The sequence below is a fragment of the Elephas maximus genome, chromosome 24 (genome assembly GCF_024166365.1).
Source record: "Elephas maximus indicus isolate mEleMax1 chromosome 24, mEleMax1 primary haplotype, whole genome shotgun sequence".
In the NCBI taxonomy this organism is placed as follows: domain Eukaryota; kingdom Metazoa; phylum Chordata; class Mammalia; order Proboscidea; family Elephantidae; genus Elephas; species Elephas maximus.
In genome coordinates, this window is record NC_064842.1 from 27,846,795 (window position 1) to 27,874,621 (window position 27,827).

At 42.1% G+C, this 27,827-nt stretch overlaps 1 protein-coding gene and 1 long non-coding RNA gene across 3 annotated transcripts in view; one reads left to right on the plus strand and one right to left on the minus strand.

Moving 5' to 3' along the window:
• On the plus strand, positions 1-26,248 carry LOC126067088 (uncharacterized). The gene is made up of 3 exons (XR_007515321.1): positions 1-138; positions 22,667-22,865; positions 26,170-26,248. It is a non-coding gene; the product is annotated as an uncharacterized LOC126067088 (long non-coding RNA).
• EDARADD (EDAR associated via death domain) overlaps positions 24,712-27,827 on the minus strand; it is a 111,176-nt gene continuing 108,060 nt past the window's right edge. For both annotated transcript variants that reach the window (XM_049868690.1, XM_049868691.1), the window contains one exon: positions 24,712-27,626. In XM_049868690.1, the coding sequence (XP_049724647.1) occupies positions 27,244-27,626 (383 nt within the window). In that variant the 3' untranslated portion in view covers positions 24,712-27,243. The remainder of the gene's footprint in view (positions 27,627-27,827) is intronic.

The following is a 27,827-nucleotide window of genomic DNA, read 5'->3' on the forward strand; positions in this document are numbered from 1 at the left end:
CACTTACGGGCACACTACTGACATTATTCATGTGAATGATTCAGTAGAGGAGGACACAGAAATGACACAGGAGAAAGAGAATGGCTTTAGGAGCAGTTCCTGAGATGACTTTCCCCCAAAAACACAGGAATAAGAGATGTATCAGTTCAAAATAATTTCTCTTTCATCTGTCTTTATCTTCCTCTCTCTTACCCAAGAGGCCACATTTATGTAGTATAGTTGGCTACAGAGTTAGAAATAGTGTTATATAAAAATATTACATGTTGTAGGCAAAATGTGAAATAATATATTGCCCAGATTTTTAAAAAATAGTAAAATAATGACTTCAGACTTATGAGTTATGAACTATATATATGCTCTTGCTACTTGGCAGCACTAACTAATGAAACAGAAATTCTTCTAATCTTTTGTCAGTGCCCTGAACTAGGTTGTTTCAAACTAAGGCACTTCCGTCAGTGATTTTACTTATTGTGTTGCTATGTTATTTTTGCTGTTGTGATTTTTTTTTTTTAAATGGCCCTAGAACAATGTCATTCAGGCATTCATTAAATGATGATGCTAGTGCTGGGGAAATATGCCCCAAAATCAATAATTCTGGAATACAAGTTAGACGTGATAAAACATTATCAAGAACTTAAAACAACTGCCTTGATATATCATGCTGTGAATTTAGGAACCAAAACTCTGGACCCTTTAGTAGTAATAATGATAAATAAAGAGCAGTATTAAAGCAAAACTTTGCTACAATAGTTAGAGAACTTATGAGCTCTGGAGAACATATACTCCTGCTTTCCATTTATTCCCGTAAGAAAATTAGTCTTGAATTATGCATGTTTTAAATTATGCAGAAGCTTTGGGAATGTATCCTTAACAGAACCACAACACTCATTTCTTACATATAAGTCTACTTCCCAGGGAAAAATTTCGTGGTTGTTGTCACCTACCTCTTCTGACTATCCTCGCCACTCTAAACAGGCTCATTTCCTCTTTGAATCTCCTTGCTTTGAACTAATCTCTCCCAGACCCTAACCCTAGCACCACCCATGAGCAGTCAACCTCTTCTTTTCACCCTCCAGACCCCCTGTGTCCAGATTCGTCAGACTTACCTCTTCTGTTCTACAGGGTCATGTCCTAGATCTAGTCTTTTAAGTTGTGAGAGACAAGCTTCTAGAACTATGGTTTTGTCATAAAATAAAAGAATCTTGGGGATGGGAGAGACCTTCAGATGAGTCTAAATTAAATTAGTTCATCACAGCGGCTCAAAGAATGAGACACTACCCTATTTTACCCCATTTCTTGAATGGCTTAGTGAACTATGGTAATTTAGTACCATACATTCATGTATTCATCCCAAGAAATACTTTTTGGATACTTCCAATATATTCGGCAACATGTTAGACACTGGAGACACAGTGGGTTAAAAAAAATACCGCTCTCAGGGAGCTTAAAATCTGGTGGGTGTCAGACATTAATTACACATAAATTTAACAAAGTGTAGAAGAATGACGTTAGTGACTGTTCATGCTCGCTGTGATCTTCGTTCCTGCAAAGTTGCTGAGGTTCATAATACTATTAAAAGACCTTCCTCAACAGCCCAGTCTCAATATTTAACCAACCCTTCTTGCACATAGCTAATCGTATTCCAGCTTGTATGTATATATAGAATTCATTATAAAATAAAATAACAAGGGAAGCATTTCTGTGACAGGTTGGAGCAGACAAGAAATCCATGTGATTTTTCAAATAGAAAAATACAGCTGACTCTGAGTACTTAAATTTTTTTCTTTTTATTTTGGGAATTTAAAAACATGCACAAAATAGAGAGATGGGATGATGAGCTCCCACATCCTCATTGTCCAGCTCCAAGAATTATCGACATGGCCAGTCTTACTTCATCTATACCTCGCCCACTCCCTCCCCACCACTGGCTCATTTTGATGCAAATCTCAGGCATTACTTAATCTGTAAAAACATCAACTTATATCTTTTTTTAAAAATAAGGACTTAAAAAATATATCCACGATACCGTGAATAAATCTAAAATAATATCTTTGCTTTATCAAATATCCAGTTAGTATTCAAATTTTTCTTCTTGGCTTCTGAAAATCAGGATGGAAACAAAGTGTAAGCATTTGATTTATAAGTCTCATAAATGTCTTCTCACATATAAATCTCCCTATATTTTTCCTTGCAGTTTGTTAAAGACACCAGATTGCGTGTTCTGTAGAGCTTCCCACGTTCTGGATTTTGCTGTTTGCATGCCTGTGATGTCGTTTTAATATGTTCTTTAATCTGTATTTCCTATGAACTAGTTGTTAAACAAGTTCAGTTTTTTGGCCAGAAGACTTCATAGGTAGTATGTACACTCAGCTGCAACTGGAGGCACATAAGGTCTGGTCGTCTTACATTTTCTGAGTTATCTGAGAATGATAACATCAGCAAATTACATGCTGCAACATGGTTTGTAGTACTTATTACTATGGTAAGATATCCAAAAAGAAGACAGTCGTAACTCAAATACATCATAAAATCAGAGACTACCTGTATTCAAAATAACATAAACAAGTGTTATAATTTTTAAATAATTGTTAAGCAAATTTTACCAAAAATTATTTTTTACTGAGATGGGTAGGGACGTTACAGTGACTTTAATAGAGGGGGATTTGCAGGCATCAGTCTGAATAGCTCTTTTACTTAGCAAGGTGGATTTTTTTCCCTTCTACTTCAGGGCAATGCACCATATTAAAATATACCAAAAACCAAAGCCGTTGCCATCAGGTTTCCAAGTTTGTAATTTTTAGGGAAGCTGACTGCCACAACTTTCTTCCGAGGAGCAGCTGGTGAGTTCGAACCGCCGACCTTTCAGTTAGCAGTTTGAGGACTTAACCACTGAGCCATCAGGGCTTCTTGTATTAAAATATAGAATTGGCCATAGAGTTACGTTTTTGTCTTTTTCGTAAAGTGGGAAAAGAGCAGTTGGGAAGTGGAAAAAGACAACGAGCCTGATGCCTCAATCGCAGGCACTTTCTCAGGCGCAGGGGCAGATTATCCAATAGGCAAGGTAAGCATGGTGCTTACCTTGCTTACCAAATCATCTGTAGTGAACAGTTTCACATTTTTTTCACCACATTAAAGACTCTGCTTGTAGGTGTATGGCTGGCATCTGTCTCTCTGCCAACCCCACAACACCTTCCTACAGAATCAAAGCCTCTTTTCAAATTTACAATCTCTGACGGGGGCAGATGACCCAGTAAGCAAGGTAAGCACAGGTTAACTTGTGCTTACTTACTAACCTATAGTGAACAATTTCACTATAGATGATCTGGTAAGCAAGGTAAGCACCACTCCTGCTTGGGCAATCAGTGTTCAGAAAGAGTACAAATACGGGTGAATGATCCCTGCCTTGAGGACCCCATACAAAGTCCTCATCTGCCCCCAGGAATGTGCATACCCAATTTGGTTGGCATTTTGAACCCACCAGCCACTCCTTGGAAACCCTGTGAGACAGCTACACTCTGTCCTTTAGAGTCACTGTGAGTAGGAACTGACTTGATGGCAACAGGTTTGGTTTTTTGGTTTGGTTCATGTGGTACTAAGTTAGTCTTCATTTATAAAATGCCGAGCAACATTTACCATGCAGAGTTATGGGAACTAAACAAGAGAATGGTGTAACCTGCTTACGTATATTACGTTACATGTAAGCACACAGTAAATGGATCTTGCCTTCTAAGTTGGCCGTTTATTGTTATAGCTTTTATTACTGGCAATAAAAGTCAACGATAATTAAGGAACAAGAAGTATTCGCTGCAAGTTCTCAACGTACTTTTACCATAACATTTATCCCACTGAGTTTATTGCCTCTTTTCTTGTCTTTCATCCTTGGAGTGAGGACTCCTTGAGGAGTGGGGACTGTCACAGTGTCATTGTATTCCCAGCAGTTAGCAGAGGGTCTGACCACACTGGATGCTTAGTAAATGTTTGTTGACTTATGCAATGTGATTTCTCCTATTAGTGTCTGTTTAACATTACAACTAGAAACAGTAATCATCTAAAGAGGTAGAAGCAGTTACGACAGACCTGTCACTGCAAAAAAAAAAAAAATTAGCTCCTATATGATTTGGTTCATTTCGAAGACAGACACTGAAAGGAAGAAACTGTTCTTGCCACTTACTTCTCTTTATCAAATGAAAATAGATTAAATAATGGCTTTTATTTGCACTGTTGTGGACATTGGCCATTGCAAAACTCAGGCTGATTGTTTACTTGAGTCTAAGGTTTACCATTTCTTCCTTGGAGCCCAATAAATGTATGTTGCTGTCTTGACAAAAAGAAAAAGCAAAGGAAGAATTCTTTATTAAATGTTTGAGAGTTAATATAATGTCTTAGGTTGGGTTCTGTAGTGGAGCAAAACCAGTGAAGCATGTATATATAGAGAGAGAGACTTATGTCAAGGAAATGACTCATGTAGCTGTGGAGGCTGGCAAGTCCAAATCTGTGGGTCAGGCAACAGGCTAGAGGCTTTTCCTGATTCACGTACGTGGCCACGGGGGCTGACGAACCCAAAACTGGCAGCCCAGACCGTAGGCTGCTGGCTCATGGGGCAATGTTCGATCATATATACATCCATAGTCCCATAAAGTTATAATAGAGTTCAGAAATCTCAATCGGAGAATAGATGTATTGGATTTAGGCATGTTGAACTTCACAATCTCGATGACCCTCAAAAGCAAAGAAAAAATTCTCCAAGCTGTTAAAGGATCAGCTCCACTGAAAACTACAAGGCTAATGAAAACAAGGGAGGGAACTATATGAGATATGGAGAAATTGCTAATGACGTAGATTGAGGACCAAACACAAAAGCGAATCCCTCTCAGCACATTGACGATCACTGCTAAGGTGCGAAGTTTATTCAAGATGCTTAAAAGTGGGACCAGACCACTTTATCAAGTTCAGTCCTAGTTCTGGGTGGTTAAGACACTTCAAACAAAGTTTTTTTGCTGCATAATATGAAAATGAGTGAGGAGTCTGCAAGTGCTGATGTGAAGGCAGCAAAAGATTTGTTGAAACTTTAGGTAAACTGATTGTTAAAAACAAAACAGAACCCCAAGCCCATTGCCAATGAGTTGACTCCGGCTCATAGTGATCCTATAGGACAGAGTGAACTGCCTCATAGGGTTTCCAAGGAGTGGCTGGTGAATTTGAACTGCTCTTAACTACCGCACCACCAGGGCTCCAAACTAGTTGTAGAGGGAGGTTATTTTCCCCAGCTAATTTTTAGTATGGATGAAACCTCCGTATTTTGGAAGCAAATGCCAGAAAGGACCATCTATAATATGGTGTTCGCACAGTGTAAAATCACATAATGTCCTATTTCACGTTTCATGGATGTTAAGCGATGCAGGACTGTATATTGGATGGAGGCCACACCCCCAAGGAAATGCTCCTCACCTCAGATCACAAAATAGAGGACAATTACATAATACTGAGAATCATGTCCTAGCCAAGTTGACACATAACATTAGCCATCACGTCCTCACAAATAACTACAATTATTTATGAGATAAATACATTATGTCACAGCTACAATAGTATTTATGACATAACTACATGGAGGTTGAATTTAGAGTATTTTATTTAGCTGCTGTAGAGTCAGCCTTCGATTCGTGGCGACTCCACGTACAACAGAATGAAACGCTGTCTGATCTATGCCATCCCCATGGTCGGTTGTGGATGGCAGTATTATGATCCATAGGGTGTTCAACAGCTGAATTTCAGAAGTAGTTCGCCAGGCCTTTCTTCCTAGTCTGTCTTAGTCTGGAAGCTTCGGTGAAACCTGTTCAGCGTCGTAACAGACGAGTGGTGGCTATGCGCGAGGTGCATTGGCCGGGAAGTGAACCCGAGCCTTCCGCGTGGAAGGCAAGATTCTACCGCCAATGCCCAGTGTGTTTTATTTATGTTGAATTTAGCTATTCTAACTTCTGCGTCTGTAAAACCTGACTACCAGTGAACTCCAGAGTCTCTTCTAAAATTTTGAGCCTATGCACACCGTAGTGGCCAATGTTTCCTAGACTGCCAGATTTTCATGATCTCTTTTTTTTATTCAAACATTTTAATGATGATGTATCTAATGGCAGTTACTGAAAAGGCAGAAAGTTATTTTCAGTTGGTTGAAACATTTATTTCATCACACATTTGTTTCTCTTGGGCTCCGCCTAATTCCTTTTAGATTTTTCCCCCCTTTGGATCTCTATTTTTTTTTTTTTCTAGTTGTAAATACAAAATCTATGTACAGCCTCCATTTCACTAGCCTCCATTCATCTAATTTGGTGGATCATCAAGAATATATGAACATGTGATCGTGAAGAGCTGAGAAGACACTGTCTTCTGAGCTGGGCAAGTGCTTCCTGGTAGCAGAAATTTAGACTTTTACACCCATATGATTAGAGAAGAAGTCGTCTTGGTTTCACAACCACAAACACCCAGGAACCCTGTGCTCCTCATGTGATCTGTATAGCATTACCCTTTTAATCTGCAGAACCAGTTTTTCAGAAAACTATTAATATACTTATAGAAAACTGCTGGAGGCCAGAGTCAGATCTAGCTGTTGGGAAAATTTTTGTTAGACCCTTGGAGGTCTCCTTTTAGGAGACCAAGTCATGAAAAAACTACCCGAGTAATTTAGTACCAGGGCTTGGAATTTAAGACCACCAGCTCACCACCACCCCTTCTGTTTTTCCTTATCTATTACTTAATATCCAAAAAACATTGATTAAATCACCCATGTTGTAGACACTGGGTATAGAAGTATATTAAGAGAGATAATCACCATCCAGAATTGGAGCCATTCAACTTGTGAGTAGAGTCAAAACTGAACCTGTCAGGGGTTTGGTCCCAGGAGCTGCACCTCATGGTAGAGATTCCTGAGGAGGCCCTGACATCGGACCTCAGAGAAGAGGCCCCCGGCCACAGGTGATAAGGAACACAGTCACCCGTTTTTGTGGGATCTGGCATGGAGTTGTAAGTGCAATTTGACCTTCAATAGTTTAGATGGTTAGGGTATTAGTTTCACCATAGCAGTTACTCTTAATGGTCAAACAATTCAAGGTTATTTATGGAAAGAGCAACTATAAAGGAAGCCAGCCCAATTCCCTCTGAAAGTTCTTCAAGGATGAACCCCAAAGATTTAGGAAACGGAACTGTGCACGACTACTAGTTCAGGCATTTAAAGCTGGATTCGTTTAGAAATCAAAAAGTTTGAAAGAGATGAACCTTAAAATCTAAGCAGTCCTAAATGCCTTCTTTCTGTAAATTTTCACCATCCCTCCATGCTAAGCTCTAGAAATACAGGAACTAATGAATGTTTTATCACACAACCATTTAACAGAGGGCCAGACTGCCTGCCAGGATTGTCTCCCTCAGCAAGGTGAAGGCAGTGAGGTGACATTGAGAGGTTGGTCATATTGGGGCACCCAGGCAGTACATTTAACCCAGTTTTCTGTGTGTGGGACCAGATAGCAGTGCCCATCTTGTTGTTATACAGTGAGCACTGGATTGACTGGAAGTTTCCCTTGGTTAACTGAGTGCTACAGAGGTAAAAAGAACCCACGCTCCCCCAACCACCTCTTCACCCCCACCCATAATTCACACTGTTTTTTCTAGGTTGTCCCTTTGCCACCCTCTGGTAAGACAATATTTCAGAAGATCGAACCAGCTGACACTTCCAATCCACGTGCCATCCCAACTTCTCTCGTGTGCACCTTTAAAGTGTGCGGGTGTAAAAGTGACATTTTAGCCCTTTGGAGATGGTTTGTATTTGGAGGTGTTGAGGTAAAAATTTTAATTTTGGGTTTTAAAGATTCCTATTATCCATCTCTGCTAGAATACAAATCTGCACAGCTCATAAAATTAATCAAGTACTTCTTCTGTAGGTAAACTAGTTTTTTCCAGACTAGTGCAGTGTGTGCTCTTAATGCCTACACATTTATCACTTCTTTTTGGACTATCCAGTTGCCTTGGCAAGATTACACAACGCACGTGTATGCATAGTAAGATGATTTACTCAGTCTTCAAATACGGTATCCTGCCAAATAAGCCTTAACAATTTAGGGAGATATTCATTTAATTTTCCATCACAGCAGACCCATACTCTAGGCAATCTGTTAGGGAAGATATTATGTCCAAATATTTAGGATCATTTCTGTCTGTTTAGCTTAGGATTCTTGGCTTTGCCAGCTGAGCACCTGCCAAGAAATACAGCAAGCCTTGCAAAGAGACTGGCTCCACCCAACACGCTGGTGTAGGTGGAAGGCTCTATGCATCCCTGGAAGGGGATTCCTCTTCCTCTCCCATTCATCTCTGCCAGCCTTGAAATGTAATATTTTATCTCAGTGAAGAGAAAGTTCAGTGCCTGGCCAGAGAACCTGCCCAGTTTACAGCATGGTTTTTGTCTGGCTCATTCCCTCTAATTTAGCAACATAAGCCTGTGACTTCCGTTCGTTAATGTGCACGCTTGTGTAGGGAGTTTGATCAGGTGCCACAGGTCCAAAGACCAAGGTCCTGGTGCAATTGTACATTTAATTGGGTGTGCAGTTCTCATCTTGTCCATGAAGCCTGCCCTAGTTTTAGTCATTTCTAATCTCAGATAGTTCTGCGAGGCTTTCTAAGATTCTTGTTTCTTTCAAGCAGAAAATCCAAGGGCTGCCCACAGTTGCAAAGAACTCTTTATAGTGACTGCTTTGTTTTTAATGAAATCATTTTTATTGTACCTTTTTTTTAGTAAAAAGTCAGTGCATGCATTCTCATTACACAAACAATAAATAAGCAAAAAGGACACTAAGTGTACCTATCATCCCACTTACCCAGCGCGTCCAAAGATATGAACATCTTCATACGTCAATGAAAATATTGTGCTTTTTTGCAACATCATTTTAATGCATAGAATTCTATGAATGAATCCAATGTTGGCAGGATTTTTTTAATCGTCTTTTTTAATGATCTAGGTCATATAAATATTTAAATTTTTTAATATGTGTAACATCAGAGTAACCTGGTTTTAGTAAAAACCAGGTAACCAAGGCAGTGTTTAAGGACCACAAAAAGAATTCCCAGATGTCCTTCACAAAAGTACTGCACTCCTCAATGGCGAAACTGTGTGTGAAAAACATGTAGTTTGTTTTTTAAAACGTATATGTTTCAGTTGATACACACACACACATACACATATATATAAACATACATGAAGCCTTGGTGGCACAGTGGTTAAGAGCTACAGCTGCTAACCGAAAGGTTGGCAGTTTGAATCTACCAGCCTCTGGGGCAGTTCTACTCTGTCGTACAAGGTCGCTAAAAGTCGGAATCAACTCAACGGCAAAGGGCTATATACATATATATACACATATATACATACACACACACACACACATATATATATATAAAAAAAAATTTTTTTAATATATATATGTGTGTGTGTGTATATATATGTATATATGTGTATATATATGTATATAGCCCTTTATATATATATATACGTACACACACATATCTTTTAAAGAAACAACTTTTGTCTTCAAAACAATATGAACTCAAGTATCCATTAAGAAATTTTACTATTACTGGCCAGGGAGTGAAAATCTCAGACCATGTCCACCGGCAACTCTAACGCCTCCTGAAGGTCTCCTTCACTCCAAATGTCTTTGCAACATAGCCACCATGCCTGGCATTTTTGCTGTTTTCTGTGGGAGAATAGGGCCTGGGTCAGGAGCTGTCCCTAAGAGCTGGTTACAAGGAAGAGAAAAGTCCAATGAAAGCAAACCATTCCCTTTATCTGAGGTGGAACAATAGACAGGAATTATTTATATGCTATAAAGCAGTCCGGCTAGAGTGATCCCAGGAAATAGGACAGGTGTGTTTCTGGGAGCTCAGTATGTCTCCTCTGACAAGCCAGGGCCCACTGTGTACCCACTTTTCCTCCTCAAAGCCCCTGTCTGTTAAATTTGAAAGTCGAACTTGTTTTCTTTGTTTTTCTAAATCTGCTGCCTCCTACGTTGTCATCCAGTCCTCTTGCCTACAGTGGAATCGACTGCCCTAGCGCCCTGACATTTCTGCCTACCCCATATATGCACCCACCTCTAAGACTTTTTTTTTTTCCTAAGACAGCACACTTGCCTCCCCTACCCCCTCCTTTCCTTTCTCTCTTTCTCCTTCCTCCCTCCCTCACTTCCTTCCTAGGTTTTACTGAATTCACTCTATGGAAACAGGCAGTTTGAAAAATACCACACAGGGGTGAAATTATAGACATTCCAGGAATCTTATGGCATCCTCAGAGCAGTCCTTTCCCAATGTGGATTTCTCCACTTCCCATTCTCAGGCTATTCAGAAAGCACACCCGAATGGCTCAGCACACAGCCTCTGGGACCAGACTCCTAGATGGAATTCTGGTTCTACCACCTACTAGTTCCATGACCTTAGGCAAGTGACGTAACTTTTCCACGCCTCAGTCTCCTCCCCCTATGAATCAGGGATAAGAAAAGCACTTACCTCCTAGGGCTGGTGTGAGAACTAAAGGAGTTAACATATATAACATATATAAACATGTGTAGTTAAAAACCAACAAAACCAAACTCATTGCTGTTGAGTGGATTCCGATTCATAGCAGACGGTCCGGGACCGAGTAGAACTGCCCCACAGGGCATGTGGAGATGTAGTAAATGCCAGGTAAGCATTTGGCTATTATTACTTTTTAAATTCGAGAAATTCCACAGTCCTTTTTGTTTGGATATGACTTTTGCTCCTGAGGAAAGATTTGATCAATGGATTCAGGTGGAACAATAGATATGAATTGCTTACATGCCATAGAATTTAGGTCTTAGAGATCCTACAGAATATCTCCTGTAGTTAACAGATAGTTATATTAGGTTATACCCTGATTTTACAGTTATCATATTTTAACTAGGTCTTTCCTTGCAAAAAGATAACTTCAAAGAGCAACATCAATGGGGCAGCAGGCAGTAGAAACATATGTTTTGACTCAAATCATATAAGCAAGGTAGCTGCTATTCCAGACATTTATGAGGATTAGGAGAGGCTGGTTAGGCCAGCTCTAGGAAGGTAAACCAGATTCCTAAGCACAAGGAGGTCTTATACTTTTTTTTTTCAGGCAATAACTCCTGTCTTTATTCTTTTTTTTTTTGTCTTTGTCACGATTACAGTTATTTTATTTATTTATTTTATTGTACTTTACATGAAGGTGTACAGAACAAACTAGTTTCTCATCAAACGGTTAGTACACATATTGCTTTATGACATTGGTTAACAACCCCACAACATGCGAACCTTCTTGACCTTCGGTTCCCTATTACCAGATTTCCTGTCTCCTCCTGCCTTCTAGTCCTTGCCCCTGGGCTGGTGTGCTCCTTTAGTCTCATTTTGTTTTATGGGCCTGTCTAATCTTTGGATGAATGGTGAACCTTGGGAGTGACTTCATTACTGAGCTAAAAGCATGTCTGGGGGTCATGCTCTCGAGGTTTCTACAGTCTCTGTCAGGACAGTAAGTCTGGTCTTTTTTTGTTCTACATTTTTCTCCAGCTCCGTCTAGGACCCTCTATTGTGATCCCTGTCAGAGCAGTCAGTGGTGGTAGCCAGGGACCATCTAGATGTACTGGACTCAGTGTGATGGAGGCCGTGGTAGATGTGGTCCATTAGTCCTTTGGACTAATGTTTCCCTTGTATCTTTAGTTTTCTTCATTCTTCCTTGCTCCCGAAGGGGTGAGACCAGTGGAGTATCTTAGATGGCCGTTCATAGGCTTTTAAGACCCCAGACACTACTCACCAAAGTAGAATGTAGAACATTTTCTTCATAACCTATGTTATGCCAATTGAGCTAGATGTTCCCTGAGACCAAGGTCTCCAAAGCCCTCAGCCCAGTAATTTGGTCCCTCATGGAGTTTGGCTGAGTTTATGGAGCTTCTATGACCTTGCTTTTGGACAAGCTGTGCTGGCTTTCCCAGTATTGTGTACTGTCTTACTCTTCACCAAAGTTACCACTTACCTATTGTGTATTTAGTGGTCTTACACTTTTAAATACTCTTGGCATTTAACCACTCTTGTTGTTCTGAATAAGTATGTCTTCATCCTTTTGTCAGTTCTATTTTTTTATAGAGAGAATTAAAAGCTACAACTTCACATGGGTAGGTCCCAGAATTAGTTTATCATCCCACTAACAATTGTATCAGTAGTGCACTCTCAAAAGCATTATTGACCTGGGAGAGCTATGAATAGTATTCCTTCCTTCATTCAACCTTATAAAGTCCTTGTTTTCTGATTAAAGTCTCCTTGTTGTTGACGTTTGATGTTAAAAATGCTACTAGAAGGTTGATATTTCTTAAAAGCATCCTGGGTTCAGTCAAGCATGTTGACTTGCATTTTGGAAATTGCATCTTTGTTAGCGGTGATGGGGACAACCTGGCCAGGTGACCAGAAACTGCTGTAACTTCAGTTGGGGAGGTGAGCTGGGGCTGGGAGGACAGGAGGACCATGCCTGACTAACTCCTGACCACTCCCTGACCAAGTTCCTGACCAGCCCTCTCAGGGTCTAGTAAAGTGCTTGCTCTCAAGCATTATTTCTTGAATGAGTGAAGCCTTTGGAAACTTTCCAGTGAATCCCCTGTTTAAAAGCTTTCTAATTAAATATTTAGGTGTTAACTTGGAGTGAAACATCACCTCCAGAGTTAATCTGCTTGTTAAAAGCTCAGTTGTCTTTGCCAAGAATAGGTAAACAATAGCCATTATGTCTTTTTCTGTTGAATGGTGTGTAAAAGGACTTCTTGTTTTCATGAATGGAAGTAAAAATAGACTCATCAAGGATGTGAACAGAATTTTGCTTCTAGCTACAGAGTATGTGTTTGACTTGGACTTAGTTTTTAACTTGTAATTAGGCGACAGTGACTAGGAGGCTTTATCACTGTGATTTCAGTAAAGGCATGATATGTTTTCAGGACCAACATATATCATGTTCCTGGAAGGAGTCAGAAAAATCTCCTGCACTTAAGAATGGTTATTTTATTTGGGTGGGGGAGCACAGGCTAAGTAAATCACGGAATTTAAGGAGGGTAGTAGTTTCATTTGGTTTTTATTTTGGACCACTCTAGCAGATGTACGAAAGATGAAAGGGGGTGAGGTGTAAAGAAAAGCTGGGCTTGGGAGACCAGTCAAGTCATAGCAAGAGAAGTCGAGGCCATGACCTGGGTGGGGTGGTTGGGACTGAGGAACATCAGCAGGATTGGTGATCAATAGGATGTGGTCATGGTGAGCAGGCAAAGCCAAGTATGAATTCCCAGATTCTTTCTTGAGTAAAGAGCTCTGGTGGCACAGTGATTAAGAGCTCAGCTGCTAACCTAAATGTTGGCAATTTGAATCCACCAGCTGCTCCTTGGAAACCCTATGGGGCAGTTCTATGCTGTCCTGTAGGGTCAGTATGAGCTGGAATCGACTTGACAGCAATGGGTTATTTGGTTTTTTCCTTGAGTAAATGAGCACTCTTCACTGAGATAGGTAATTGGGGTAGGAGGGAAAGCAGGTATTAGAGAATGATGTCTGCCGTTTTAGATGTATTATATTTGAAGCACCTGTGGGACTTCCACGTGCAATGGAAAGTTGTATATATGTATATGAATCATAAGAGGCCATCAGGGCTAAGTTGCACAATGGTTAGAGTGCTCGGTTGCTAACCAAAAGGTCAGGGTTGAAACCGACCAGCTGCTCCTCAGGAGAAAAGACCAGGTGATCTGCTCCTGTAAAGATTACAGCCTAGAACACCCTATGGGGCAGTTCAGTAGGGTCGCTATGAGTTGGAATTAGCTCGATGGCAGACAACAACCACGGACATATAGATGGCAACTGCAGCCAGAGAGATTGAGTGTAGTGCGGGAAGGGGGAGGAAAGAAAGCTGCAGACCTGAGACCACCAATGTTTAATGAGACAGGTGAGGAAGATGAGCCAACACAGGAGAAGAGAAGGAAAAATCAGAGAAGGAAAAAAGAACTAGGAGGGAATGGAGCCTCCGAGGCCAAGGGAGGAATGACTTTTAATATGAAATGTAGCAGAAAGAAAATGTTCTCTGGCTTTCCACTTCCACCAGCAGACACCAGCCAGCACCTTCTGAGTCTCCTCCAGCTGGGGGCATATTCATGCGAGTCCTCAGGGGTGTTGCCCCACTGTTTCTCTCCCATGGAAGTTTCAGTCTTCTACGGGGAAGGCAGTTGTCCCCTAAGCACGGTGGACCCTCCTCCCTGCACACGGCTCTGACTCCCCAGTACCTCGCAGTGCCATTCACAGCCCTTCCCTGCTGGCAGCCCCCCTGAGCCAATGGGGTGCCAAAGCTTTGTGGTGATTTGTGATAGACTGAGGAAGCATGACTCCTTCCCCTTTGGGTCACAATTGTTAGAGGGGTGTGATTTGTTGGAGGAATCTCAAAGTTTGGGTTATCCATTGGGGGAAGATTCAGGAAATACCTACTACAACCTGGTTACTTGACAGTTTGTTATACCTGATTCCGTTTCACTGAATGAGCTCTCTCCTGGGAGGCCTCTACAAGTAAGACTTCTGTGGAGACCTCTCCACTACACCCAGATACACCTAGCAGTAGCCAGGGCTTGAGTTGACTCTCAGAAGCTCTTCTAGTCCCATGAAATGGGACTTCTGTTAGGTTTGTTATGCCCATTTTGTAAATATATTTGAACCTCAGCAGTGGACACTAGAGCAAGTGTGTGGAGTAAGATGAGCCCTTTGATACATAAGGGTATGGATGTGGCAATTAGGAGGTCACTAGCGATCTCTGCTAGACACTTTCACTGGAGTTGTACTGCAGTGAGTTGCAGAATCAAATGGGAAATTAAGAGAGACAGCAAGACAGGCAACTATTTCAAGAGGCTTGGCTCAGAAGGAAAGGAGAAAGGTAAGACGGTAGGTAGCTATGTTGTTAGCTGCTCACGCACAACAGGAATGGACCTCTTTGATCCATAGTATTTTCATTGGCTGATTTTTTGAGTTTAGGTTGCCAGGCATTTCTCCCAGGACTGTCTTAGTCTGGAAGCTCTACTGAAACTTGTTCAGCATCATGGCAACACAAAAGCCTCCACTGCCATACAGGTGGTACTGGCACTTGAGATGCATTGGCCAGGAATCGAACCGCTGAACCACCACTGCCTCCTAAACCAGAAACCAAACCCATTGTCGTCGAGTCGATTTCAACTCATAGCGACCCTATAGGAAGAATAGAACTGCTCCATGGGTTTCCAAGGCTGTAATCTTTACAGAAACAGATTGCCACATCCTTCTCCTGCAGAGCAGCTGGTGGGTTTGAACTGCCGATTTTGGGTTAGCAATCAATCACTTAACTGCAGTGCCACCAGGGCTCCTTTAGTAGCTATACTAAGAAAAAAAAAAAAAAACCCAAACCAACTGCCATCGAGTCGATTCCAACTCATATTGACCATATAGGACAGAGTAGAACTGCCCCATACGGTTTCCAAGGAAGAGCTGGTGGATTCCAATTGCTGACCTTTTGGTTAGCAGCTGTAGCTCTTTAACCACTGTACCACCAGGGCTTCTAGGTAGCTTCAGACAAACATAAAAATGAGGAACTTTTTGGCCATTTTTTTAAAAACATGGGAGAAATTTGAGTGGGAAGTAAATATCACCATAATTTAAATGTTTAATATATACTTCTTCCCATCTCTGTGGTCCAGTTGGTTCTCTTATGTTGTTACTGTATTGAGTCCATCCAAATGCGATAATCTTCTGTAGCTTGCCCAAAACAGCTGCACCTCTACTACTTTGGTCTTGTCAGTGTTCCGTGCTGTCCTGGGAGAGGGAGGTGCCATGAGGCCAGCAGGGTAAAAGGAGGTTGGGTGGGTGGTGGTATTTGGAGCAGGGTCCCTAACTCCACAAAGACCGTCCAGGAGGAGCAGAGCCTTCCGCCCTGAGTCAAGCCAAGAAGAAGGCAGGGCTCCAGAGCTGTTTGTTATCTGAGCTGCCACTAAGAAAATGGGAGAAACACTGCCTGTTGGGCACACAAGAGCACAGGCCCCTCTGGCTGTCCACGACCACCTTCTTCTTCACCATTTCCCTTCCCCCAAACTGCAGACTCCCCCTCCTTAAGCTGCTGTTTCTGCCCCTCTTTCTTCTGTGTGGACAGCTTTCATTCTTTTTTTTAAATTGGAGTAAAAGTCACATAACATAAAATTTACCATTTAAAAGTACAGAATCTTCGGTGTTCGGAACACATTTTAGAAGCCTACTACTCAATGGATGATTGATGACTGACCAACAGAACACATGAGTCAATGATTGTGTTGAAATCTATCTAAACGCACCAATTAGAGGTAGTGGTTGACATCAATCTTTAATTTTTAGCACCCACTGCTATAGTTCAAAATAATACTTATGAAAAAAATAAAATCATGTTAGAGACAAAACTAAGGCAGCTTAAAGATCAAAACTACAAGGAGATTTCATCTCATTCCAACAAGGCTGGCATTAATCCAAAAAACACAAATTAAAAAAAAAAATGTTGGAGAGGCTGTGGAGAGATTGGAACACTTCTACACTGCTGGTGGGAATGTAAAATGGTACAACCACTTTGGAAATTGATTTTGCACTTCCTTATAGAACTACCATACGATCCAGCAATCCCCCTCCTCAGAATATATCCTAGAGAAATAAGAGCCCTTACACCAACAGATATAAGCACACCCATGTTTATTGCAGCACTGTTTACAATAGCAAAAAGATGGAAGCAACCAAGCTGCCCATCAACAGATGAATGGATAAATAAATTATGGTATATTCACACAATGGGATGAAGCATCAATAAAGAACAGTGAGGAATCTGTGAAACATTTCCTAACATGGAGGAACCTGGAAGGCATTATGCTGAGTGAAATTAGTCAGTTCCAAAAGGACAAATATTGTGTAAGACCACTATTATAAGAACTTGAGAAATAGTTTAAACTGAGAAGAAAACATTCTTTTGTGGTTATGAGGGGGGGAAGGAGGGAGGGTGGGAGAAGGTTATTTACTGATTAGATAGTAGATAAGAACTACTTTAGGTGAAGGGAAGGACAACACTCAATACAGGGGAGGTCAGCACAACTGGACTGGACCAAAAGGAATGAAGTTTCCTGAATAAACTGAATACTTTGAAAGTCAGCGGAGCAAGGCGGGGTGGGGGGGTGGTTTGGGGACTATGGCTTCAGGGGACATCTAAGTCAATTGCCAAAATAAATTCAATTAAGAAAACATTCTGCATCCCACTTTGAAGTGTGGCATCTGGGGTCTTAAATGCTAACAAGCGGCCATCTGAGATACATCAATTGGTCTCAACCCACCTGGATCAAAGGAGAATGAAGAACACCAAGGACACAAGGTAATTACGAGGCCAAGAGACAGAAAGGGCCACATGAACCAGAGACTACATCATCCTGAGACCAGAAGAACTAGATGGTGCCCAGCTACAACTGATGACTGCCCTGACAGGGAACACAACAGAGAACCCCTGAGGGATCAGGAGAGCAGTGGGATGAAGACCCCAAGTTCTCATAAAAAGACAAGACTTAATGGTCTGACTGAGACTAGAAGGACCCCGGTGGTCATGGTCCCCAGACCTCCTGTTGGCCCAGGACAGGAACCATTCCCGAAGCCAACTCTTCAGATGTGGATAGGACTGGACAATAGGTTGGAGAGGGATGCTGGTGAGGAGTGAGCTTCTTGGATCAGGTGGACACTTGAGACTATGTTGGCATCTCCTGCCTGGAGGGGAGATGAGAAGGTAGAGCGGGTTAGAAGCTGGAGAAATGGACACCAAAAGAGAGAGTAGAGGAAGAGAGCGGGCTGTCTCATTAGGGGGAGAATAATTGGGAGTATGTAGCAAGGTGTATATAAGTTTTTGTGTGAGGGACTGACTTGGTTTGTAAACTTTCACTTAAAGCACAATAAAAATTATAAAAATTAAAAAAAAAAACTAAGGCAGCTTAAAAAGTACAGCAGAAAGATACATAAAAGAACATCACAAAGATTCAAAAGCACTGTCTTCATCAGCCAAAGAAATTTCCTCCATGAAGCTTCTGAGGGCATGTCCCAAGGAAAATGGTCACCAGGTTGTCCTGTAAAGCAAAACAGCATGGCTCAGCTTGGGGAGGCATGAGAAGCCAACCTCTTTTAAATGTCCAAAAAGTTGATAAATTCAGTCATTTCACTGCACTGTCCAGTCTGCCTCAATCTCTTCAGCTGTGAAGCTGCTTTCTAGGAAGTATCCCCAGTTGAAGGGGGCAGTGGTGGTTCAGTGGTTGAATTCTCGCCTTCTATGTAGGAGACCTGGGTTCAATTCCTAGTCAACGAAACTCGAGTGCAACCACCACTCATCTGTCAGTGGAGGCTTTCCTGCTGCTGTGATGCTGAACAGGTTTCCGTGGAGCTTCCAGACTAAGACTAACTAGGAAGAAAGGCCTGGAGATCTACTTCTGAAAACCAGCCAGGAAAACTCTATGGATCACAGAAGTCTATTCCTGCTGTCCATGGGGTCACCATGAGCTGGGGACCGACTCAACAGCAGCGAGCAACAACAACATTGCCAGCTAAACACGACCACCAAAGCAAAGTCACCACCCATTGCCCTTCCACAGCCACAGGAAGAAAAAGCCCAGGCTTTCTTCTTTGTAGCACTTCCATTCCAGATGGGTGAGGACCATCAGTTGTGTGCATCCACTCACCTCAGGGGCTCCAAGCCGGCCCGGCACAGTGCCCGGCATCACGGCCCCAGATCAGACCAGACCCACTGCCGCTGAGTCAATTCCAACTCATAGTGACACTATAGGACAGGAGTAGAACTGCCCATTAGAGTTTCCAAAGAGCAGCTGGTGGGTTTGAACTGCCGACTTGTTGGTTAGCAGCCGAGCTTCTAGCCACTGTGCCACCAGGGCTCCATCATGGCCCCAGTCCTCTCTAAACACAAGGGAAGCAAGATTGCTCTTGCCCCACAACTCAAAGAATGTAATTGATGTCACTGGATGGTATACGTAGAAACTGTTGAATTAGTGTCTGTATTGCTGTGTATATTCTCAACAACAAAAGAAAATAAATTATGAAAACAAACAAGCAAGAAAAAGACTGTCCTCGTCCATTTTATAACCAAGTACACAGGTTCAGAAGGTGGACTTTGACAGGGAATTCTTGAGCAAGAAATCATGAAACAAATAGAGCAATAGGCTTCTTGTCACTTTTTGGGCATATGCAGGTACATGTATTCAGCTACAAGGTAGAAAGCAGTTTTAACGTTGTGAGGCCCAAAGTGCCCTTAAAGATGAAAAACAATCCAACAAATTGCTTCCACATGTGTAGCCAAAAAAAAGAAGCAGGTGTTAAGCTATGGCACTGAGAGAGAAAGCCATGGGCACATAGAAGAAATCTGATTCATGGCAACAGTGAACAGCTGTGAAACAAGCACCCCCCCCCCCAAAAAAAACAAACCCAGTGCTGTCGAGTTGATTCTGACTCATAGCGACCCTATATAAAACAAGCAACACAGAGCAAAAAAAAAAAAACACCCACAGGACCAAAGGAGAGGAAAGTTACAGAACAGGCAGGGCAGAAGTGGAAGAATGTTATAAGGCAGGTAGTCTTTGCTTAAAACTAAATGAAAATATTTATTTATCTAAAAAGAAAAAGGGAGAAAAATCTGCTAGAAGGTAGTTATTAAGACTGTATTTGCAAGAACACATTTTTGTATCACATATTACAGAGAAATGGGAGAGGTGAGTGCTTTTGGTCAAAGTTTGCTACTTCTGAGGGAGACTAATCCCTTTGCCTTTTAATATAACAGCCACCATTCATCACGACTTTTCCTTGGATGTTAAAGATTGACTAAGTAGCCACAAAGTGCTAACCGTAAATCTATATAGAGGAAATGTCCTATTATTTAAAGTCATTCCCTGAGTATGGAACTGTTTCGGAGACTTGAACCCTTGTCTCAACGTCACCAGTCTCATTATGTTTTACTTGCCAGTTGTTAAAAATCAAACCAAAGCTGTTGCCATCGAGTTGATTCCAGCTCATTGCGACCCTGTAGGACAGAGTAGAACTGCCCCGTAGGGTTTCCAAGGAGCAGCTAGCGGATTCGAACTGCTGACCTTTTTGGTGAGCAGCTGAACTGCCAACTGTGAAGGTAATTAAAATATTTGCACTCTTCCTATCTTTTAGCCAGGCTACCTGTAAGGATTCTGAAATGTCACCAATAATAAGCAGATCATAGGCTGGTATTAGCCCTGGTGGGGCCATGGTTAAGAGCTACAGCTGCTAACCAAAAGGTCAACAGTTTGAATCTACCGGCCGCTCCTTGGAAACCCTATGCGGCAGTCCTACTCTGTTCTATAGGGCTGCTGTGAGTAGGAATCTACTTCATGGCAATGGGTTTGGTTAGGGTTTAGGCTCCTATTAGGACGGCACTCAAGACAGAAAGAATGTGCGCGTAGACTTTGTGCTCCAGCAGAGGGCAGTACCACACAAAAATTACTATTTAAACAGCAACAGCAGCTCTTTTGTCTACTAACACAGATTTTCTATGTTATCGAATAATTATTATTTACTGTCACAAAAATGAGTGATTCGTTCATACAGGTTATCTTCTGAATATTGGTGGGCAATCCTGGCACAACAATTTAAGCACCTCCCCCCGCTCTTTTTTTTTTTTTTTAAGCCCTAACAATTTTAAACTGTGCAATTTTTTTTTCTTTATTGTACTTTAGATGAAGGTTTACATAACAAACTAGCTTCTCATTAAACAGTTAGTACACATATTGTTTTATGACATTGGTTAACAACCCCACAACATGTTGACACTCTCCCTTCTCGACCTTGGGTTCCCTATTACCAGCTTTCCTGTCCCCTCCTGCCTTCTAGTCCTTGCCCCTGGGCTGGTGTGCCCATTTAGTCTTGTTTTATGGGCCTGTCAAATCTTTGGCTGAAGGGTAAACCTCAGAAGTGACTCCAATACTGAGCTGAAAGGGTGTTTGGGGGCCGTTCTCTCAGGGTTTCTCCAGTCTCTGCCAGACCAGTAAGTCTGGCCATTTTTTGTGAATTGGAATTTTGTTCTACATTTTTCTCCAGCTTTGCCTCAGACCTTCTACTGTGATTCCTGTCAGAGCAGTCAGTGGTGGAAGCCGGGCACCATCTAGTTATGCTGGACTCAGCCTGGTGGAGGCCATGGTAGCTGTGGTCCATTAGTCCTTTGGACTAATGTTTCCCTTGTGTCTTTCTTCATTCTCCCTTGCTCCTGAAGAAACCCTGCAATTTTAAATCATGAGTGCCTTATTTGCGTCTCCCTCCTCCTGTTTAAGTCCTTCTGTGTGTGTGAGCCCTGGGTGTGTGTGGTGTTGAATACGGCTTTTCTTTCCCTTCCCTTGCATGTAGTAATTTGCTATTGCAACCAAATAAAATGCATATTACATAGAGCCTCATCATGGAACATTATGGACATGAGCTGTCTAAGAGAGTGTATTAAACCAGTTATTGTCCAGTAGATTCCGACTCATGGTGACCCCACGTGTGTACAAGCAGAATTCTGCTCTATAGGGTTTTCTGATGTTTCCGAAGTAGATCATCAGGCCTCTCTTCCCAGGCTCCTCTGGGTGGACTCGAACCTTTAGGTCAGCAGCCAAGCATATTAATCCTTTGCTCCAAGAGAGTATATTGGAATTTCGCTGAAGAGATTTGATTGTTTCGCTAGCAATTTAACATGGATCTCAATGAACAATAATATGAGCAAAGCTCTTAAGTATCAATGGACTTAAATTTTAAGAATTATGTGATCAATTAACCATAAAGCAATTTCATCCTTCCAACTCTCATCTTTGTAGAACATCAGCATATTTATGCCATTAGTGTTTATTCACTATAGATAAAGAAAACTGTTCTGGGTTATTACATGATTGACTTATACTTGTATTTCAGCTGAGAATTACTCTTGTATTTCTGTACGTAACAGATAAAAGTCATCCTACCTTTAATCAACGTTTAGCATCTGAATGAACTTTAATTAAAAAAAAAAAATCTTTTGTTAAATTTCTCTCTGCTCACATTGTGCTCTTAATTAAAACTTTTCATAAGGTAAACTTTAACTGATACAGATATCAAAACCAAAACCAAACCCATTGCCGACGAGTCGACTCCAACTCATAGCGACCCTACAGGACAGAGTAGAAGTGCCCCGTAGTTTCCAAGGAGAGCCTGGTGGATTCGAACTCCTGACCTTTTGGTTAGCAGCTGTAGCACTTAACTACTACGCCACCAGGATTTCCACAGATATCAATATGTGCCAATAATGGCAAGTTAAATGAAAAGAGCAAATCGGTATCAAATCCCCTATGTAAAAAAAATCCCTTCCACCCTGCCACTTTCCCATTCAATTATAATATAAATTACCCACTGCCTGTAGAGTCGATTCCGACTGATGGCAACCCTATAGGACAGAGTAGAACTGCCCCACAGACTTTCCAAGGAGCGCCTGGTGGATTCAAACTGCCAATCTTTTGGTTAGCAGCCGTAGCTCTTAACCACTACGCCACCAGGGTTTCCAATAAAAATTAAGAAAACTAAAATTCAGAACTTTCATCACCAGGCTGGCAATAAGATACTAACAATCCAGTGATGGAAATTTTAGCAGTCAAGACTTTGGAAATGGTGACGCAACATGGAGACACGAGTGGCTCATGCACTGTCTTCCTGTTACACCTGAACTTGAAGATAAGGAACCACACGCAACTTTGCCTATATCTGATTTGCCTGAATCCTGTGTTTTGTGATCCAGCTCAAGAAAGGTAAGTCCAGCTGCCACTTACGAACAATAGCTGTGTTGAGATATTTATGATGGTAAGTTCAATTTTAAGTCAGTTTTGAGGTTGGAATTTTGAGTTTGGAATTGTGGAAATATGGCCCATACAAGCAGTGCTAATCGGGAGCAATTCTCATTCCCTTTAGATTCATTAGGCCAGCCCATGAAAAGCTTTTAATTCAGCAGTGAGGGAAATATAGAACTGAACGCTTTGTAGAAACTCATCACCATGTATAGCTGTGTTTCCATAGGGGCTTTTTCATCACATTTACCAGACTTTAAACCTGGGATATTAGGAACACTTTTGCTGGTGTAGAACTCTCTTCCTCAGCTGCTGTTCCGAGCCACCGGGAGACTTCCAGGACAGCAGGGCCTCCTGGGAGCAGGGAAGGGAGGGCGGTGGCAAGGGTGGGCCAGGGATACTTCCTGTGGGGGCATGGGGAGGTGATATTTCAATCTCCTCCTCCCTCAGGTCCCTGGTCTTCCTGCTGCTCCTATGCCCTTTGTTAATCTGAGATGGAGGTGGAGGGGGTCTCAGGGAACACAGGAAACCTTCCCATCCACCTTCTGGGGTCCTCAAGACTGTGAGAATGCAGCACAGAATGTGGAGTGGGGGAGGGTAGTGGGAGGGGCTGAGCCACCTCCTGTTCTCCCTTCTTTTTGGTCTATGTCTGGGGGAGGGTGGAGGCCTACAGATGGGAGGAAAAAGGAGCAGGTTGGGGAAGGAGAGCAGGAAGGGGTTTCCCTTCACCCTCCTCCCTTTCCTCCCTCCCAGTGCCTGCACCTGGCTGGTATACAGCTGACGTGACAAACCTGCCAGACTGAAGGGAAAGCAGAAGGAGTTCACCCGCAGCGTGGGGAGGGAGGAAAGGGGGTTTCCGGTGGCCCTTTTAGGTTGGCATTCATCAGGCTGGGGCTCACTCCTACACCCCAAAAGGATAGGCTGCCCAAGTACAAGGACTGAGGACCATGGGGCTTCTGGGGTGTGGTGCCACACATCCCTAAGCAGTCACCACCTCCTTAGTTTCATTTCTCTAAAATGTCTATCGTGAATGTCAGACTCATATTTCCCCACTGTAAATTTTGGGTAAATAAATGAGAACATGGGATGTAAATTTAAATTCCTAGAGGACTAGAGGAGTCCCTGGGTGGCACAAATGATTAGGTGCTTGGCTGCTAACCAAAGTTTGGAGGTTCAAGTCTACCCAGAAGCACTTGGAAGAAAGGCCTGGCAATCTACTGCTGAAAAATGAGTCATTGAAAAGCCCTGGAGCACAATACTACTATGACACACATGGGGTCTCCATAAGTGGGCGTCAACTCCACCAGCAGCCGGCAGAGGACTAGAACTCTCCCTACAAATTCTGTTCAGTGCTTAGGTGGTAGCTGGCTGTAAACATTAGATACCTCACTGAACAATAATTTGCAATCTATTTTTAAAAGTCTTGACATTTTATTACTGGCTGGTATTTTAAGTACATCTTATGATATACTGACAGGGTAAGACAAACCGGGTGTGATTAACATTGAATCAGAAGTGAGGAGTAAATCTCTGCATAGATTTTGCTAAAGTTTACATTTGATGGTGAAGCAGATTTTATTTAGCAGCCGCCTAATGAAAACCATTGTCAGTGTTAATGGAAAAAATGTGGTGGTTTAGACAATAACTTTCTTGAGAGTTAATTCTAATCTTTCTGGTGTACTCAGTGTTATTCATCATTTTTGCTTATTTCAATCAGGAATTTATACAGAATCTGTCCAAATTGAACAAGCACCTTAACTTCCTAATCTGTTGCCCACCCCTTCAAAAAAAAAAAAAAAAAAAACCCGTTGCTGTTGAGTCAATTCCAACTCAGAGCGACCCTATAGGACAGTGTAGACTTGCCCCCATAGGGTTTCTAAGGCCAGGAATTCACGCTGGTTTCAGAAGAGGACGTGGAACCAGGGATATCATTGCTGATGTCAGACGGATCCTGGCTGAAGGCAGAGAATACCAGAAGGATGTTTACCTAGGTTTTATTGACTATGCAAAGGCATTCGACTGTGTGGATCATAACAAATTATGGATAACGTTGCAAAGAATAGGAATTCCAGAACACTTAATTATGCTCATGAGGAACCTTTACATAGATCAAGAGGCAGTTGTTTGGACAGAACAAGGGGATACCAATTGGTTTAAAGTCAGGAAAGGTGTGCGTCAGGGTTGTATTCTATCACCATACCTATTCAGTCTGTATGCTGAGCAAATAATCTGAGAAGCTGGACTATATGAAGAAGAACGGGGCATCAGGATTGGAGGAAGACTCATTAACAACCTGCGTTATGCAGATGACACAACCTTACTTACTGAAAGTGAAGTGGACTTGAAGCACTTACTAATGAAGATCAAAGACCACAGCCTTCAGTATGGATTGCACCTCAACATAAAGCAAAAATCCTCACAACAGGACCAATGAGCAACATCATGATAAACGGAGAAAAGATTGAAGTTGTCAAGGATTTCATTTTACTTGGATCCATAATCAACATCCGTGGAAGCAAGAGTCAAGAAATCAAAAGGCGCATTGCATTGGGCAAATCTGCCGCAAAGGACCTCTTTAAAGTGTTGAAAAGCAAAAACGTCACCTTGAAGACTAAGGTGCACCTGACCCAAGCCATGGTATTTCCAATCGCATCATATGCATGTGAAAGCTGGACAATGAATAAGGAAGACCGAAGAAGAACTGATGCCTTTGAATTGTGGTGCTGGCGAAGAATACTGAATATAACATGGACTGCCAAAAGAACGAACAAATCTGTCTTAGGAGAAGTACAGCCAGAATGCTCCTTAGAGGCAAGGATGGTGAGGCTGCATCTTATATACTTTGGACATGTTGTCAGGAGGGATCAGTCCCTAGAGAAGGACATCATGCTTGGCAGAGTACAGGGTCCATGAAAAGAGGAAGACCCTCAATGAGGTGGATTGACACAGTGGCTGCAACAGTAAGCTCAAGCATAAGAATGATTGTTAAGGATGGCTCAGGACTGGACAGTGTTTCGTTCTGTTGTGCACAGGGTCACTATGAGTCGGAACCGACTCGACGGCACCTAACAACAACACAACAACAATCTTTATGGAAGCAGACTGCCACATCTTTCTCCTGTAGAGTGGCTGGTGGGTTCGAACCCTTGACCTTTCGGTTAGCGGCTGAGCACTTAACCACTGCACCACCAGGGCTCCTTCTGTTGCCAAAACTTTAGTGGAATTGTGAACTAAACCAAAACTTTGCTTTCTCTCTTTTTCCCCCAAGAGAACACCTGGAAAATCTGATCTCTCTAGTAATGAGCCTTCCTTCACCACACTTCCCCTTCAAACCATCAAAGAAGAACTGAGATATTCTTCAAACCACATTTTTCATTTAGTTTAAAATTACCGAAAATTTGGATTTTATGCGTACTTTCCCTACCATTACAGATTTTTCCTTTTTCCCTGAACTGTTCTTTAGTGTTACTGGGTCCAGTTTCAAGCTCGGATAGCAGGTGCTAGAGGTGGTTACCGTTTACCAACAGGGCAGCTGATTCTTATTCATTAGCCTAACTGAGATTCACCTCTCACCTCAGGAGTGAAGCACCCCACCTTATATAAAAGATGTAAAAGTAAATACTAAGCTATATTGAAAATAAATCACGCACAAACGAAGGCATTTTGAGTACTCTGTCAACACCATTCCCACGACTGTATCCTCCCAATCAATAACCACTGATTTTTGTATTTCTTTTAGAAACGCTTGAGCAAATGCCATTTTTGATCATGCACAGGTTATAAAAAGCATTTGAATAAAAAAGATGGCACATGTGTTATGAAGGTAATCACCACATAATACCAACATCACATAAGTACTTTACAACAAAAAAAAAGCAACAAACAAAACAGGTTTCTCAGTGTTGTTTTCTTCTAAGTGGTGGGAACGCCGTTGATCACGGAGAGTCTGTGTATGATGACTGTTGGGAGACCATCAACAATTCCAGGTCCTATTTTGTTGAAATCTCTAGCAGTACTTAAGGGAGAGGATCATTTTATGTTCATGTTGGCATGAATCCATTCTGATTGTAAGCTCTGGCTCCTACATGAGCCAACAAAATATGTTTTTTTTCTTCTCAATTCTAGATTCAAATATTAAATAAAAACAGATGTGCAAAAACAAACAAAAATCCACCACCAAATCACAGCCTACCCTCCACAAAACCACCTGCTTGGGGAAAACAAATGTCCTCTGTTCCACGTCCTTTTATCCTCAACTCGTAAAAAAGAACAGATTAACATTTCTCCTTGACCCGTGGTGGTTTCAATGTCCGCAGAGGCCAAGGAAGGAAGGAGGAGGACTCTAGAAGTGCTGGGGGTGGTTTCCGCGGCCCCTCTTGGGCCACTCCTCCTCCACCCAGCTCCGCAGGACCTTCTCCACGTCAGCCCGGTGGTAAAGCCTGCAGAGCTCTATCAGCTGGTCCACCGTCCTCTGACTGTTCCGAAGCAGGAACTCCAACGTGGGGCTCTGGGGCCTCTGCTCCAGGAAGCACAGTTCGTCATAAGGCATGCCCCATTTGCTCGCAAAATTCCTCCAGTTCTTTACTGTCGGGTGACAGGGATCCAGCTTTATCCTAATCACGTCTAATACGTCCTGGTCATTGAGCAAGTCACTTATGTTGGGGGCCCGGAGCGAGCATGAGGAACATGTACAATTTTCTTTACAAGATATGTCCTTGCTTAAATCTGTAGGGGGAAACAGAATATTCCAACGTGTCAACAAGAGGCTTATAATATGCATTCATTCCTTATCACCTTTATTTCTCTTCTGAAGGGTCAACCCAAACCAAAACCAAACTGCTGCCATGCTGACTCTGTGTGTTACAGAGTAGAACTGCTCCACAGGGTTTTCTCGGCTGTTATCTTTAGAGAAGCAGATTGCCGGGC